This window comes from Saccostrea echinata, unplaced genomic scaffold (assembly GCF_033153115.1).
Source record: "Saccostrea echinata isolate AGI-Se365-2 ecotype Australia unplaced genomic scaffold, CSIRO_AGI_Sech_v1 ptg000053l, whole genome shotgun sequence".
Classification (NCBI taxonomy): domain Eukaryota; kingdom Metazoa; phylum Mollusca; class Bivalvia; order Ostreida; family Ostreidae; genus Saccostrea; species Saccostrea echinata.
This window is the reverse complement of record NW_026889802.1, coordinates 1,438,138-1,454,779: the sequence shown is the minus strand read 5'-3', so window position 1 is coordinate 1,454,779 and position 16,642 is coordinate 1,438,138. Positions and strand designations below refer to the sequence as shown.

Here is a 16,642-nt window from a genome sequence, read left to right as displayed (position 1 = left end):
ATACTAATTTAACAAATGTGTAGATTTGAAGGATTTTCTTCTAAATATCCTTCCACCACAAGAAATAGTCCTTCATAAATCTTGCTTCTTTATGAATTTGTGAGCAGCTTTTTAATTGAATGTATAATGAATGATTTAATTGAATGAATAATTTGAATTGCTTAATTTAAATATGTTATAAAAATTGAATTGTAATGAATAGTTTTGAAGTTAAAGGTTCTGAATGAACTTTTCTAAAAAGCTGACCCTAACAGACTGTTGAGAATCTTAATAGATTACGTTATTTTGAATATTCAGTTACATTGCTCATAAAAAAAAAAACAAAGACAGGTAAATGAAATTATGTAATTACATGTGTAATTAATATTGTTTTAGCAATACAAATGCTTTCACCAAAATGAAAGAGTAGCATAGATTATCATACTTATCGATACAATCTCCTGGTGTTTCAAAGTTTACTGTAGTTTAAATCGGAAAAAACCGCAAGAATACCAACTTTCTAAATATCATCACCTTCCATTAGATATCAAAAACTAATTTATGCATCTTGAAAAGGCAATCTACTTGCGTACCCAGTTTCGCTGAATCAGACAAACACTATAATAGAAGGGTGGGCATTTGAAAGATTTGAACAGCTTATTTTTTCGGGGAGGGAGGGGCGGTATCAAGGAAACTGCTATTAGACCTAAAACTTATACGTAGTGTTATTATCTTGATGTAGTCTACATGACAAAGTTCGATTGAAAACACCGGGCAACGGACACTATATCAATGTTAGCAATGCAGATCAATAGCTCGCTGGTGATAAAAAAAATGGGCATACTCAATATATATATATATACTCAATATTCAATATGCACCAAAAAGAGCACACGTTTCTCGATTTATTTCTCCGTATATCTGCCATCCTAAAATTTTGCTACAACTGTGTGTTTGTAAAATATTCCTTTACTTCCACAAAACAGACATTCCCAACAAACGTTGTAAAAAGCCCTCATGGGCCAGAAATTGAAACCATCGAACTTTTTTGTCCGCAATAAATATACACCTATTTTTATGGGTGTGTTTGTAGCTCTCTGGTCGTCCAATCCATTTTTTACACTAGCGAGCTACAGATCTGCAGATATACCAGTACATACTTTCACCATAAAATCTTAAAAAGCTGGGGGGTTTTAATGACACGTACATATAAGGTAGATGTTTACGTTGAAATTAATGTTCGATATTTCTTGATAATCATATTGGTTGGACGATTCAGTGGTGATACGTAGAATCCCCAAAAGAATTTAACGTTAATATAAAACATTTACTCCCTGTTTAGCGATTATTCATTATATGTAATCATCTTTACATTAGTTAAATTATTGTGTGTGTGTGTGTGTGTGTGATACAATAGTATACATAGTTATTTATAAAGCAAAAGAAATGAACGTTCGAACCATTTCAGATACCTTCATAGAAAAAATGATTTGTTAAAATTTTACATTGTAACAATTGAACTAACAAGAAGTTATAAAAAACACCGATAAACACTGGGAATGATGATAATAATTATGATGAAATTTGTAGAAGTTCTTTTAATAATATCAACAAAAAAAAAATATTAAATGATTCTGAAAGTAAATAAAACAAAATGTACAAAAAATTGAATGAAGGTATGAAGTCAAATAAAAAAGATGAAAATACTTACGTCAAGTACCGTTTACCTTAATGATAGTCCAATAATCAATGTTTTCATTATCATGAGCCAATTAAAATTAACACTCTAGAATATATCAGGCAAAATGGCATATTAAATATGTCCCGTGACAAATTCGTGGATAGCCTGTGGTGCATTTGTATCGAAACCAACGATGTCCATCATCATGGGGTCATTAGGATCCGCGATGGTGAACTTATTACTGGCCATGCCACAGACGATCAGGCGGGCATGTGTTACCCCTGACATCTTCCGATACCTCACAAGGGCGTCTGAGGGATGAATTTGTCCAAAGTAGGTTTCGGAATCTGTGTAGACGACAAAGACATCGAATTTCTTCTTTTTTTCCATGGCGTACATCATGGGGCGAGAGCAGTCGGTACCACAGAAAGGCAGCGAGGCGCATTTGTCCAAAACGTTGTCTAGGTTGTCCGAAGCTTTGATATCCAGTGGGGTGAGTCCACCTGAGAACGCTACCACTTCATAATTCTGCTCCGTACGAGCGGTGACCATCATCATAGCTGCTGCAGCGTCACGTGCTGAAATGGTTGGAGTGCCCATTACAGGAACATTCATGGACCCACTGACATCAACAGCCAGACAGAATCTTTTTCCGGTGGGCTTCACGTTCTTAAATGACAGATAAAAAGCATCCTCCAAAGCTTTTTCTACTTTGACGTTCTTTTTCCACTTCATCTTTCCAAGCTCTCCATGACCTTTCTTGTACTGGTTCAAAGCTACCAAAAGTGTAAATGGATGGATTCTCCCGCGTTTAAGTAACTCTGGGTTTGTCAGTTTCTGGATAGTCAGCTCCTCCTCAAAAGTTCCTGGCTCCAAAAGCTCTAAATGGGACATTTTTCCAAGATTCCTTATCATCGCTGTCATAGGCATATGTTTGATCAGAGCTTTCCATATCTCCTTTGACTTCAACAAATCAGTAGGAACGTGTTCTCTTGTCAAATTATGTTCCAGTATCAAGCGTGTCATGGTTTCTGCATCTGTACAATGCTCAGCTCGTGTTACCGCATCCATAAAGGTCATTACCTTCTTGAGTTCGGAGTTCTCAAATCCTGGTTTTCTTATTTCTTGTTGAACAAAATCGCTCTCGTCTGTTTTCTTCTTTCCTTTAGTGGTAACCATGATCAGGTACTTGATCTCGGGGTATTCCGGTTCTGGTTTAATATGACAGAGCCGGAAAATATCCTTATGGCTCCAACCAAAGCGATTCTTGTACTTCGTCATATGAAGAGCAAGAAATGCTCCCCCTCCCTCCTTCTTCCCGTAATTCAAGTACCATTTAGATATGGCTCGGCGGTGCGCACGCCCCCATCCTGTTCCAGCGCTTTCCTCCTCGCAGTACTTGATGAATTCGAACAGGTGTGTTGGGATTCGGCACACATCAGACAGTATTTTATAGCCCTCTACCTTTGTTGTGGGGTCGTTTGAACGACAGCAGAGCGCCAGGGTGTACATAATTGGTCGCTGTTTACATGCTCGGTTCTCCACGCTGAATTCACGAACCAGCTCCACTACTTCTTTGCCTTTTCCACCGTTTATTAACCTACAATAAAAAGGTGTCATCATTTCTGCCTAAATACTAGAAAGCATATACAAGAGTCCTTCTCTGTAATTATTTAAACTCTTAATTAAACCAGGGCCGTGGCACGCATAGTCACTTAATTTCTTCAAACTCTCTATGATAAAAGTACATATTTAAAATCAGGTAGGAACTGGTTGCTTTTTGTTTTCGTTGTTACCATGTCCCAAAGTCATTCGGCAAATCCCGGATGACTCTGTCGCCTACATCAAACATAACTTGATTTGCGTCTCCGCCTAAAATTTGTGATAACGGTTGTTGGTTTACCGCTTGGGGAAAACAATGCTTCGAAAAGGATACTGTGAAATCACTACTTTTCATGGGGGTAATTTTTTGCTGTTATCGAGGTAATGAAGAGACCCAGGAAAATATATAAATAACTACTCAACAATTCTTTCTACGCAATCAAATCCCCATGAACCCATGGTTTTTCCTCAAACCACGAAAATTTTACCCTACAAAAAAATATGACTTTACAGTGACAAAAAAAAAACAAAACATATGACAAACGATAAAAATCTTCAAGAGCATTAAAGTAATACTTAGAATAACACTTGCCAAGGATCATGCATTTAGACTATATTTTACATACTGTAATCACAAGTTTGTTTACGGATGGAAATCGGCACACCGTGCACGTGTAATACAGGACGAAGCCATAATTATTGCCTCTAAAGTAGCCCCCGTTCAATGGAGTAGAGTAGATTTCGGATCGGAAACCCTTGGCTAGCGAAGATGAGTGCCGAAGGCCTGGCGAAGGAACAGTTGCTATCTATTTTTTATCGACTTAGTCGCGGGCGTGATTCCAACACGTGATTCCGATCACGGAGCGAGCGCTCTACCGTTTGTGTTTTGATTCACTACAAAAAAAATAACTTGAAAATCATTTGGTACAAAATGTTACATTTTTAAACAGGTTTTCTTTAAAAAAAAAAAATGCTTTCTCTGGGTCATCTCTCAATGATTTTGAGACGTTGTCTTCTTTTATTTCAAAGAAACGAGCAAAGAGAAGTTCAAGACCCATAAACCATAAAAAAATGAAATTTTTCCGAAAAATCCCATTGTGTAAATGCAGTGCCTCATTGTCGTTTTAAAATCCACAATGTGTGTGTGTGTGTGTAGCGATGATAGCTCAGTAATACGCGGTACCCGTTCAGTGGAATGGAATCGAAAACGTTATGGTTCGATCCCCGCAAATTTGTAGGATAAAACCAGACTCTTCGAAGTATATTCCATTCCGAGGACTCTGGTTTTATCCTTCATCTATAATCCCAACCAGAAATGGATGCATCCAAGTCTTAAAGGTGCTTAGACACAGATTTGAAGTTAATATTTTCTCAAATTTTCTGTATAATATCACGACTTAAATATTGCAATAGCATTTCACACGAAAATATAATTAAAAACTTGTTTTATCTGGAAATTATTGGAACTACGAATTCCTGGACGCGTTTGATTAACACATCCTTGCACTTTTACAAATTTTATCTATATCCTTAATATTTAAGAAAAGAAGCGATTTTGTTGTGTATTAATGAAAAACATTACATCTATAATCCAGAAAATTCAGAGTAGTAATGTGCGAAAGCAAACCCCCTCTCTAATATCATCAGCCCTAGCTCAGTGTTGTGTACAGAGTTTAACAAATTGAATACACCCGTGAAACGTAAACTGTTTTTGTAAACAGGGCACGAGCTCTGTTATTGTTAATGTTTACGATTCACCGGGTGTGTTCAATTGTTAAAGTCTGCACACACCACTGAGCACGGACTGACAATACTGTGAGTGGGTTTTGCTTTCGAACATTTCTACTCTGAATTTTCTGGATTATAGTTTAAATATTTTTCATTAATACACAACAAAATTGCCACTTTTCTTAAGTATTAGAATAAAATTAAAATTTGTGAAAGTGCAAGGATGTGTCAATCAAACGCGTCCAGAAATTTGAAGTTTCAATAACTTCGAGATGAAATAAGATTTTTATCATATTTTAGTATGAAATGCTATAGCAACACGTAAGTCATGAAATTATACAGAAAATTTGAGAAAATATTAACTTCAAATCTGTGTCCAAGCACCTTTAATATGTATCGAGGTAATTTTCGAGGAATAAATGAGTGGTTAACAATATAGAGGCTCGACCAGAGTCATCTTAAACGATTTATTTGACAAGGGAAAAAAGTCACTCAAAGCGAAATATGTCATTTTAAAGTAGGTTAATGATTGATATAACAAAATACGAGCTTGAAGCGGGGGTGCCTGAATTTGAGTTAGGTACCTCGTGGAAAGAAAAAGGGGGTGACCCCATATATGAAACAAGTGCCTGTGTCAATAATTCAATATTTAACTTACTAGCAATCCGCTTATACAGATAATTTATAAGATATAAACAATAAAATATGACTGTCTTGTTAATCAGAATGGAAATCATTAACTCAAATCAACGGTTGAACCCAATGGCCAATGCAGAACAAATTTACATAATTCAAACCTGCTTAGTAAAAACAAAGCATTTTATTGTTTAAAAACCCTGTCTTTTAACACATACACTGTAGCGCACTGGCGGATTTAAGGGGGGGGGGGCGTGGGGCGCAACCCCCCCCCTTTTAAAATTTTCAAAGTATGACATGACTAATATTAATAATGCCATACTTTGGTTTTATAATTAATGGTCAATTAAAAAATGGTTATTTTATTTAATGACCAAGTATCGGTTTTCTTAAAAATCAAGTCTGAAAACCTTGCAATCCCTCATCTTCGCTAGCCAAGGGTTTCTGATACGCTACTCTCCTCATAAACCCTTGGCATACGGTGCTGACAAAAGACGGGATTGTTTTCGTCACGTGATCACGATTCTTACCAGGTTCGCACAGATTGCGTCATCGACAGAAATAAAAAGCGTATTTAAAAACATAATGTTTTTAAAGAATAATTAACAAGAAGGTATTAAGTTATGTTAATTTGTTATTAAACATGTTAAAATGCAAATCTACATCTTCAGTATAGATTCTTAATCACATATTTTGCACGTAGCTTAAGATATTGGATGACACCATATAGCTATTCATAGAATGGCATGTTATCTTACGGATCGTTGTTTACTTGCGTTTTTCATTCCCGATATTAAAGAGTCAAGATATATCCCGAACGCAAATATCGTCATTTACAAAAAACAATTTCTGATTGGTCGAACGATGTCGATCAACTCCAATCACAACCTGAGAAAAAAATCCCAACTTTTTTTAACACCGTATGCCAAGGGCTTATGAGGAGAGTAGCGTATCAGAAACCCTTGGCTAGCGAAGATGGCAATCCCTAGGCTATGAATATTATCTCATAATTATTCAAACCGGAAAACGTCTCCCAATTTCGTTTGAAGGGTAGACTGCACTTGTCAATTTCCTATCATGATGCAAGGAAAAATACTGCAATATTTAAAGGCTGGTCGAAGGTAAATGAATTTAAAATCAGACGGTCTACTTTACAAACCCGTCCACTGATTGATGTATTTATTTCTCAAATGGTGTAACTATGCAGTAATTTACTTACATAGATACAAGACTTTTTTCATTACACACATCTCATAATCTTTTTGTATATCTTTATATGGAGCTCTTCTTCTAAAGGAGATCAATATAGTCTGAAAAATGGCCACAACCACCCAGCCCTCTTAAGTGACAATGTACTTTGAAAAACATTCTGATTAATTTGACTTCTTGTATATCTAGGTAAAATGCTATTTTTAAAATCTGATCTTGTTTGTCCGTTGTTTTTTTTTTTGGTTTGTTTGTGTGTGTGTGTGCGTTTTTCTTTTAGAAAGTGAAATATCATAGTGTACATAACTAATCAGTACCACTATTTTAGTGCCTGGTTTTACTCTTAAAATTCACAAAAACCCAGGAGCTTCCGGGGGCTTCGCCCCCTGGGCCCCCACCAGGGCTTCGCACTGGACCCACTGGGGGTCTCAAGGCGACCCCATGCCTGAACAAAGTTATCCACGCCCCCCTCCTTAAATCACAAATCCTGTATCCACCCATGCATGCACATAATATGACTTGACTATCTCCAATGTTTGGTACGTGCATTTGAAATCAAACGGAATTGAGAGGAGGAGAAGAAAGAATGTAAATATGGTATTCCATATGATACAGGGATAGACATTAACTTTCAGATTGACTTGCCCTTCGGGCAAGTGATCTAAAACTTTGACTTGTCCGAATGCAAAACTTGGTTGCCCAAAATAAGGAAAGAACTTAAGAAGAAAATTATTTTTTACTGTAAATGTTATGATAAGAAAAAAATGTGACCGAATACACTACTGTCAATTTGGCAAATTGAGCTACCTGAAAAAAAAATCAGTGTAGAGTTTGTACATAAATGTATACCACTGTCCTGGTAAATTTGACCTGTTAACACACACTGCCACGTAGCAATAACCCTCCATTTTCTTTTAATAAAATTCATATTTTTAAAAATTATTTTTGGTAAGGTACTTTTGTGAATCGTTATCCTAAGAGATAACCGTGAAGCAGCGCTAAAAGAATATAGAACTTTGCTATTTAACATACATTTTTTTTATCTTGATCACGATACATCGTGTTACACTGTACTTATATTCTGTGAGTGAATACATAATCTAATTTCCTAATAAGAAGTTAACAAAGTTGTTAGACATAGAGCGTGTTTACCAAGAAAGAAAACAGAATAACGAACGTGATATTTAAATGAATGGTATAATCAAGAAATGCTACTGAGAAATTCCGAATGCAAAAACAATGTCAGTCAGGTACCTGGTGGAAATCAAGTGTTAATTTTTTGTTTTATTTATAACTTAATGTAAACTAAATAAATATGTACATTTCTATGAGAAAAATTTACTTGCCCGATCGGACAAGTATGTCGTCAGTTTCACTTGCCCGAAATGAGAATTTACTTGTCCCGGGCAATCGGACAACCGTTAATGTCGATCCCTGTGATATTGTACATATTCTGTATATTTCATGATATTATGGAAGGTAAAGTTATAGTGATTTTAATTATTATCGATAATCAACAACAAAATTTTTGTACATTTTTCTGTTTTGAGAAAGAGCAAAAGAAAAGCGGGAAACCTATGCACCCTTTGTGGTTTCACTGTCTATTAATATACCTATCAATACAGCGTGCATTTTCCCTGGTTAGCTCGACCTCCCCTGTGTAATATGTCCCGCCTGTTGTTCCGATACACAGGAACCTCATCAGCTGAGTTATATAGTCAGTCTGGTACACATATCCCCCGGTACTGTTCATAAGCTGGTAAGGCGCTATTCTTTCGTTTTGACTTTTTAGGTCTCCCTCCTCTCCCATTTGTCCGGGCCATTCCTCATCACCCATCTCCATATCTTTCTCATCGTCCGACATTTTCCTGTTTTCAGTAATTAAATCCGGACCTGGAACTGTTTCGTCTTCGTTACACAGCTCCTAGTCATAAAATGAATGGCGCATATATTGGAATGGAAATCCCCTTTACTAAATTTAGCGCGTTCTACTGAAAAGAGAACACTAGAGAACTCTAGAGAAATCAATGTTTATTTGGTAAATTCAATTAAATTTCATGCATGATTGAGTTGATTTTTTTTATAAATCATATCCTATGCATACAATCAATAACAAGATCATTTAATGAATGTTTTCCCTAGAAAATAGTTGAATATCGTAGTAACAATATAGATGGTTAAGTATTTTATGTCATCCCGATCCCGATTGAATTTCAAAAACGGCGTTAAGGGCCTGTAAGTCTCGTTTACTTTCACTTTCGTGTTTAAACTTCCGGGTACCTGAGCAAAAGGTAAGCTTATCTACAGATTGGTTTCGGAAATTTATTGCATTGATTTAGCTTACAAGGGTCTATTTTGGAGTATTGGACAGGTGTGTATGAGATCGGGAATGCATCGACCATGGGAATACAAAGTTGATTACCACGTCGATAACACATGATCCTTGTAGAGAACACATTCTATTTTTTTTAATTTGGTTACTACAATGAATAAAAATGGACAGCTCATTCTGTAGTCTACCCTGTCTACATGCATGGTCTATCCAGAAATAAAAATAGTCACACACACTAAAAAAAAAATCATTTTTTATTCTACAAAAAAGAAGGTATTTTTTTCATGTACACATATTAACTGCCAAGCTTCATGACACCCTTCCCCCCTTTCCAATACTCCTACAATTATGACAGATATTTTTCTTGAAATAGAATTTTTCTCCATATGTCATTATATATTACAGGGCTGCACAAGGTACTGAAAAAGGGACAGTGCTTTGAGTGAATGTGTTATCCATGTATCTGCAAATGAAGCAGATCCCAGTTATTACACTCGTAAACAGTGTGACAACTTCCGAGAAGGCTAAATCAGGTACAGGTCAAAGTTTTGGCTGCACATTTCTTTTACAATATTCAAAACATAATAATTCAGGATCAAGTTCACACAAGCTCACATACCATGGTTACCGTATATACTCGCCTATAAGTCGGTCCGCCTATAAGTCGGTTGTAATTTTTGAGGTTATTTTGGAGGGATTTGCCATTGACCCGCATATAAGTCGGTACAACTTTTTGAAAGAACCGGTTGACAATTTCAAATCAATGTTTTAACTTGTTTTAGTTAATTCTTTTGAGAAATGACGCCAATATTCAATTTTAAATCATCAAAAAATTAATAAATAAATAAATAAATAAATAAATAAGTACTGCACACTTAAGATAAAGATAAAATTATTGAAATATGTAAATGCTTGTACTTTATGCATAATCTTAGAACACAAAAAAATATATATGCAGACTTTATTCAACGATAATCGTCGGACACGTTTATAAAATACTACATGTTTGCGTTCAAAATAACGCCAATTTTCCATGACTCGCCTATAAGTCGGATATAGAGTTTTGGACCAAAATTCAACTCCCAAAAAACCGACTTATGGGCGAGTATATACGGTACTCTCAGCACCATAATGCTAGTTAAATTTTTCATATACTTTCCTGTTAAATAGTTAAATTTGGTTTAAAAACATTTGTTAACAAGTACTATTACCCTACTGCATGCCAAACATTACATCCCAATGGTTGAAAATGCATGACTAAGGGTAACAGTATATTTAAGGAATAACTGTCTAATTTTTTGGTTTCATGATGTGATCAATCGAGTGGCTTGTGTGATAATTTGCATAAACGCTGAAGGCGTTTATGCATAAAATTATCACGCAAGCCAATCGATTGATCATCGTCATGAAACCAAAAAATCTGACAGTTATTCCTTATATATACATGCTCTTGATCCTGCAAATTCACGTGCTTCAAGCCCCGCTTCTGTCTTTATTTGTCCCGCTCAGCACGTGATATTTTTTTTCACCACGCCTATGGATGAACCAGTAGATCGATGTAGAAATAAAGTATTTTTACTATTTGAAATTTTATCTCGGACAAAGACATTGGAAATGTAAATGTATAGTAATAAAGATTGTTGGCTGTGCAGAATGTTTGCACGTTCGTTTCACCTTGATGTTTTCTTTCAAATGCATTCTAAAACAAGAAAAATATTATTTGTTTATTTTGGGTAATGTGAAATTGTTACCCCTTGAAAACCATTGTTCGCCTCGGTCAGCGATGGTTTTGAGGAATAACAATTTCATGTTATCCTAATAAACATGTAATATTTTTATGTTATATGTACTTATATTTGTAAATATTTATGACTGCGAAAAACATAAATATTTATAAATTAGTAAAATCAATTTAATACACTATAAATACACAAAAGGACAAATTTGTATATAATTCTCTATGATTTGGTTAATTAGTTTATATAAAGGATGTAAATGGGGCATGACATATCATTGTTAATATTCAAGAAAGTGTTCACTGTTTTTCTTGTAGATGCTCCTTTCCATCTGATGTTTTCCAGGTTTTTGTGAAAAGTTTTCTTAAAAATGGCACCATTCAACTACAAATACTATGCTGGTGGAACTGTGACATCAATCAACTGCTCAGGACACTGCTAACTGCCAGAGAATTTATTTTTTTTTGTTTCATTTGGGACAAACATTTTACACCTGCAAATTGGTACTTCATGAAATGCTTGAAGGATGTTACATGTAAAGGCTACTGAAATTCCAAGTCAGATGAAGTGCAAAAGGATTGATACAAAAGTTATAAAAATATGAAGTTTTCTATTCTAAGTGACGAGTGCGACTGAAGTTTTTAAGGATGCCCCGTCTGCAGACAACTCGTTAAGGCAGTGATATAAGTAGCTCCAAATGATGCTTTATTGTTTTGCTCTGATTTATAACCTGGATAGATCTCTGATGCAGTAATTTAGAGCCATGTCTTTTCACTGTCTTAAAGTACTGAAATAAAAATAATTTTGATTAAAATATTTTTTTTAATTCATATCATTAAATTTTTAAGCTACAGAAATTCAAATTAATTAGCTATTGGTAAATAGAAATCTTTAATTGATGAGCAAGCCTTTGCATCGTCAGATCCTTTTCTGAAAGGGTCACTTACCTTTAACAATGTCAAGACAGGTGAGGCAACTAGCTGGTCTTCATGCTGGAAGTACCATCCAGTGATATCCAAAGATTGCCAGATGAGCAGACATATACCTGTATTTAAGAAAAGATTCTGTAATATGACATTGAATTTTTGCACAGCTTGACACACAACTGATGGTAATTTAGGTGCCTGCAAAATATGTTATAAATCTGGCATTTATTTTTTTATTAAATACAAATCAGAACAAAATTTGTCCTTTTACAGAACAAATTTTTTTCATTATAAAGAATATACTGTGTTAATACATAAATACATATAACCTGTATTATTGGGTATTTTCACCCCATTTTAATTTTTAATATATTCACTCTTTCACTCTTGAAAACAATTTTGCCCTTTTAAAATTTGATGAAGCACATTTGTGTTTAAAAGATATATGCTGCCTTCTTTGAATTTGCCCCGCTTTAAATTCACCTACTTGTAACGAGGGCCGAATGAGAAAAATAAAACTTAACTGGGGCGAAGAATTCCAAGAACAAAGTACTTGCCTACCTGTTTCACTATAACTCATCCAGCTTTACAATATTCTGTAATACCATTGCTTTTATGCGATACCCCCCAGTGGATTGGTGGTCTCTTTTCCAAATTATATGCATTTTCTAAAAAGAAGAATTTGTCAAGTTATAAAATTTAGTATTACAAGTTATTAAAGACAGTAAAACAATGTAAACAACATTTATATGCAAATGAACCTCATTTAATACAATAGAGTGAATAGACGAATGAATGCAAAATTGTACTTATGTGTTAAAGACTATATTGTTCTTTGACATTATTGTTAGCCTAATTTTTAAATACAATTTTAGTGTTATAAATGATTCAGATGCACAGAAAGAAAGTTTTTTTTTTTTTTTTTTTTTTTTTTTTTTTACACTTTGATGTTTCTTGAGAGATATATCATATACATCGCTGACATGTTGGTTATATGCATATGTGACATTTGTGAATATTGATTAGACCCATCATTGATCAACTCCTTAGATGCACAAGTACCCTTTTGCCCGAGCCAAATGCATCAGGTTATAACATATTCAGGTGTAACAACATTACACCAATACTGTGTAATGAACCTTGGTTTCTCAGTAGAAAACCACTATGCTACTGTGCTTTTTTATTTAAAAAAATACAAGTTATAAAAAAAACAAGTACAAACAAGTACACAAAACTGCTTGGTTTCATAGATTTCTTTCTTCTCAGCATAGATCTATACTTATTACAACTACATCACTCTCACAAGAAATGACAATTCATTCAAGTTATGGGGGTCCAATATTTGTCAGTGTCATGTTAATTAAGAAAAAAAAGCATCTACTGGATCAAGAAAAAGTGTCCAAATCATAAAGGACTTCAAAAATCTTACATCTCCCAACAAAAAAAGTCCAGAAATGCTTGAATACAGTATAGATAAATGATGGGTGAATGTGTAAAAACCTGTGGGAGAAAAGTTAAGCACCACTGGACAAATCACTTATAAATGATTGACAACTTGTATTGAATATATTGAATACCCTTTTGACAATTGGAAACTCAGCGTTAATAATATTCCATACTTGACTGAGTTGTCACCTGATGTACCTATAATTCTTTACTATTTTTGATATGCTTTATGTGTATTATCAGAGTAAATGTAAGTCCAAGAACTTATTTTGTGACATTATTTCATACCTGTATTTGATTTGCCTTTTGAGGATCCAGATTATTCAAATCGATGTACATGTAGTCTTCGGTGCTGCAGTTCTCTTGTACTTCAGCTATGAAATGAATCTTAATGTATACAATTGTGTAAGATGAAAGAATATTTCAAACACTGAAACAGACTGAAACCTTAACAGACTGAAACTTTAACCAAAATCTCCTCTATAACATACTCTCTAAACTGAAGAATATGGTCATATTGTTGCAGTCATGTGAATTTTGTTCAATGATAAATACAGAGAGAATTGGCAGAATATATAAAGAAAATCTATCCTCGAGAAATATGTTCTTTCAAACATTGATTGCTTAAGACTAGACTCACTGGCACGCAACAGCTAAAATTCTGTTGATAAATGAAGCGTATTCTGAACAAATTATTTACCCAAACAAAGGTGATGCAGTCACAAGATGACGTTCGTACCCATCGGGCACTTACACTATTCCTCTTTTACCAGCTGGTATTAATATCATTGTTCTCGAATTCAAGAAAAATCTGTTAATAAATTAATTGGAATGATGATAACAAGAGGCCCATGGGCCACATCGCTCACCTGAGCACACATTGGCTAGGAAAAAAAGCAAAAATCAGTACAGTATTGAAAAGTTTACAGGGAGGGGGGTGTTGAATTTTAAACAAACTGATGATGCTTTCATATCAATATAACAAATGGCTTTGTTGTTCTTGAGCAGCAGATTTTTTTCCCATATATTCATTTGTAAAAATTTGATCCCCCATTGTGGCCCCACCCTACCCATGGGGGCCCTCATTTGAACAAATTTCATTCTACACTACCCAAAGATGCCTCCATATCAATTTGACTAATCATGGCTTTTCTGTTCTTGACTTGGATCCTTCATTGTGGCCCCACCCTACCCCCGGGGGTTACGATTTGAGCAAATTTGAATCTTCACTACCTGAGGATGCTTCCATATAAATATGACCAATCATGGCTTTACTGTTTTTAAGAAGAAGATTTTTAGAGATATTTTCCTATATATTTCTATGTAAAACTTGGATCCTTCATTGTGGCCCCACCCTACCCCCGGGGGTTATGATTTGAGCAAATTTGAATCTTCACTACCTGAGGATGCTTCCATATAAATATGACCAATCATGGCTTTACTGTTCTTAAGAAGAAGATTTTTAACGATATTTTCCTATATATTCCTATGTAAAACTTGGATCCCCCATTGTGGCCCCACCCTACTCCCGGCGGTCATGATTTGAACAAACTTGAATCTACACTACCTGGGGATGCTTCCATATAAATATGACCAATCTTGGCTTTACTGTTCTTAAGAAGAAGATTTTTAAAGATATTTTTCTATATATTTCTATGTAAAACTTGGATCCCCCATTGTGGCCCCACCCTATCCCCGGGGGACATGATTTGAACAAACTTGAATCTACACTACCTGAGGATGCTTCCATATAAATATGACCAATCTTGGCTTTGCTGTTCTTAAGAAGAAGATTTTTAAAGATATTTTCCTATATATTTCTATGTAAAACTTGGATCCCCCATTGTGGCCCCACCCTACCCCCGGGGGTCATGATTTGAACAAACTTGAATCTACACTACCTGAGGATGCTTCCATATAAATATGACCAATCTTGGCTTTACTGTTCTTAAGAAGAAGATTTTTAAAGATATTTTCCTATATATTTCTATGTAAAACTTGGATCCCCCATTGTGGCCCCATCCTACCCCCGGGGGTCATGATTTGAACAAACTTGAATCTACACTACCTGAGGATGTTTCCACATAAGTTTCATCTTTCCTGGCCCAGTGGTTCTTGAGAAGAAGATTTTTAAATGATGCCATTATTTTTTCACTAATTCCTAATTATCTCCCCTTGAAAGAGGGCGTGGCCCTTCATTTGAACAAACTTGAATCCCCTTTACCCAAGGATGCTTTGTGGCAAGTTTGGTTGAATTTGGCCCAGTGGTTCTTGAGAAGAAGTTGAAAATGTGAAAAGTTTACAGACAGACAGACGGACAGACGGACGCCGGACAAAATGTGATCAGAAAAGCTCACTTGAGCTTTCAGCTCAGGTGAGCTAACAAAACTATTCCATCCAGGTATGATACAAGACACTTCGATTTCCCCAAGAATACACAAGAAACAGGTGACATTCTCCGACTTGTTTACCTGTACTTCGATCGAAATTCTTCTCCTGGATGCTCGCATCCAAGCTTTTATGACACTCAATTCATCCATCGTACGTCGGAGAACCCTTCGACTTTGTACAACTGCTTAATCTTTCCTTGTATGCTTTGTGTAAACCATAAACATGTGTAACCCAATACACATCTCCATGTGTGAGGTACCCGGAAGTTAATATTATCGAAAAATCTCGCGAGTCACGTGACGAGACTTACAGATCACATAATTTTACAATTCTTTCAAATTAATATTTTTAATTTAATATTATTTTTAAGTTATGTAGAACACTTAAGCAATTTATTAAGCAACATATACAATAATATACATAATACAATCAATTTCTTATTACTTTTATCATATGATAAAGTCATCATGGATTAGTATTCCGTTGAAATTAGGCATAAAACGTGGCAAAATATTCTTTTTTCAAATTTGACTTTGTTTGTGTGTAATATATTGGTTATTTAAAACATAAATATTTCATTTACAGGCAATAAATAATTAAAGAGCATTTGGGTTCTCTAAGGTTCTTTAGAGTTCTCTAAGGTTCTCGATCTGTTTACGGCGTGTGGTATGGAAAAGCCACAATCACTTGTTTCTGTAGTACATTTTTAACCCATAGTATAATAATAACACAAGGTATTTACTCTAAATTACATGGAGTACACCCTTCCCCATAACCGCAATCATTTACACTTTCAGAGAAAATGCACTCACAAACTGTCTAATAGTTATTACCATTCTCTTTCACAATAATTTATCTACACTAACATGCATGGCATACTTGATTTTATTTTTTATCGCCGTAAACAGTGTCAAAATTCTGCTCACCGACTGGAAATTCGTCTTATTCCACTGATGAAGTGGTATGTACTAATCTCGGG

At 35.0% G+C, this 16,642-nt stretch overlaps 1 protein-coding gene and 2 long non-coding RNA genes across 3 annotated transcripts; 1 reads left to right on the top strand and 2 right to left on the bottom strand.

The window, feature by feature from the left end:
* Positions 1-331: 331 nt before the first annotated feature.
* On the bottom strand, positions 332-8,759 carry LOC133204473 (RNA-binding protein RO60-like). The gene is made up of 2 exons (XM_061340213.1): positions 8,446-8,759; positions 332-3,260 (listed from the first exon to the last, which is right to left on the bottom strand). The coding sequence occupies exons 1-2, from the start codon at positions 8,694-8,696 to the stop codon at positions 1,793-1,795; spliced, it is 1,719 nt and encodes a 572-aa protein (XP_061196197.1). The 5' UTR covers positions 8,697-8,759; the 3' UTR covers positions 332-1,792.
* A 766-nt stretch (positions 8,760-9,525) lies between these two features.
* Positions 9,526-11,714, top strand: LOC133204448 (uncharacterized). The gene is made up of 2 exons (XR_009723579.1): positions 9,526-9,697; positions 11,218-11,714. It is a non-coding gene; the product is annotated as an uncharacterized LOC133204448 (long non-coding RNA).
* On the bottom strand, positions 11,087-15,892 carry LOC133204447 (uncharacterized). The gene is made up of 6 exons (XR_009723578.1): positions 15,744-15,892; positions 13,973-14,083; positions 13,561-13,646; positions 12,388-12,494; positions 11,848-11,945; positions 11,087-11,687 (listed from the first exon to the last, which is right to left on the bottom strand). It is a non-coding gene; the product is annotated as an uncharacterized LOC133204447 (long non-coding RNA).
* Positions 15,893-16,642: the final 750 nt, after the last annotated feature.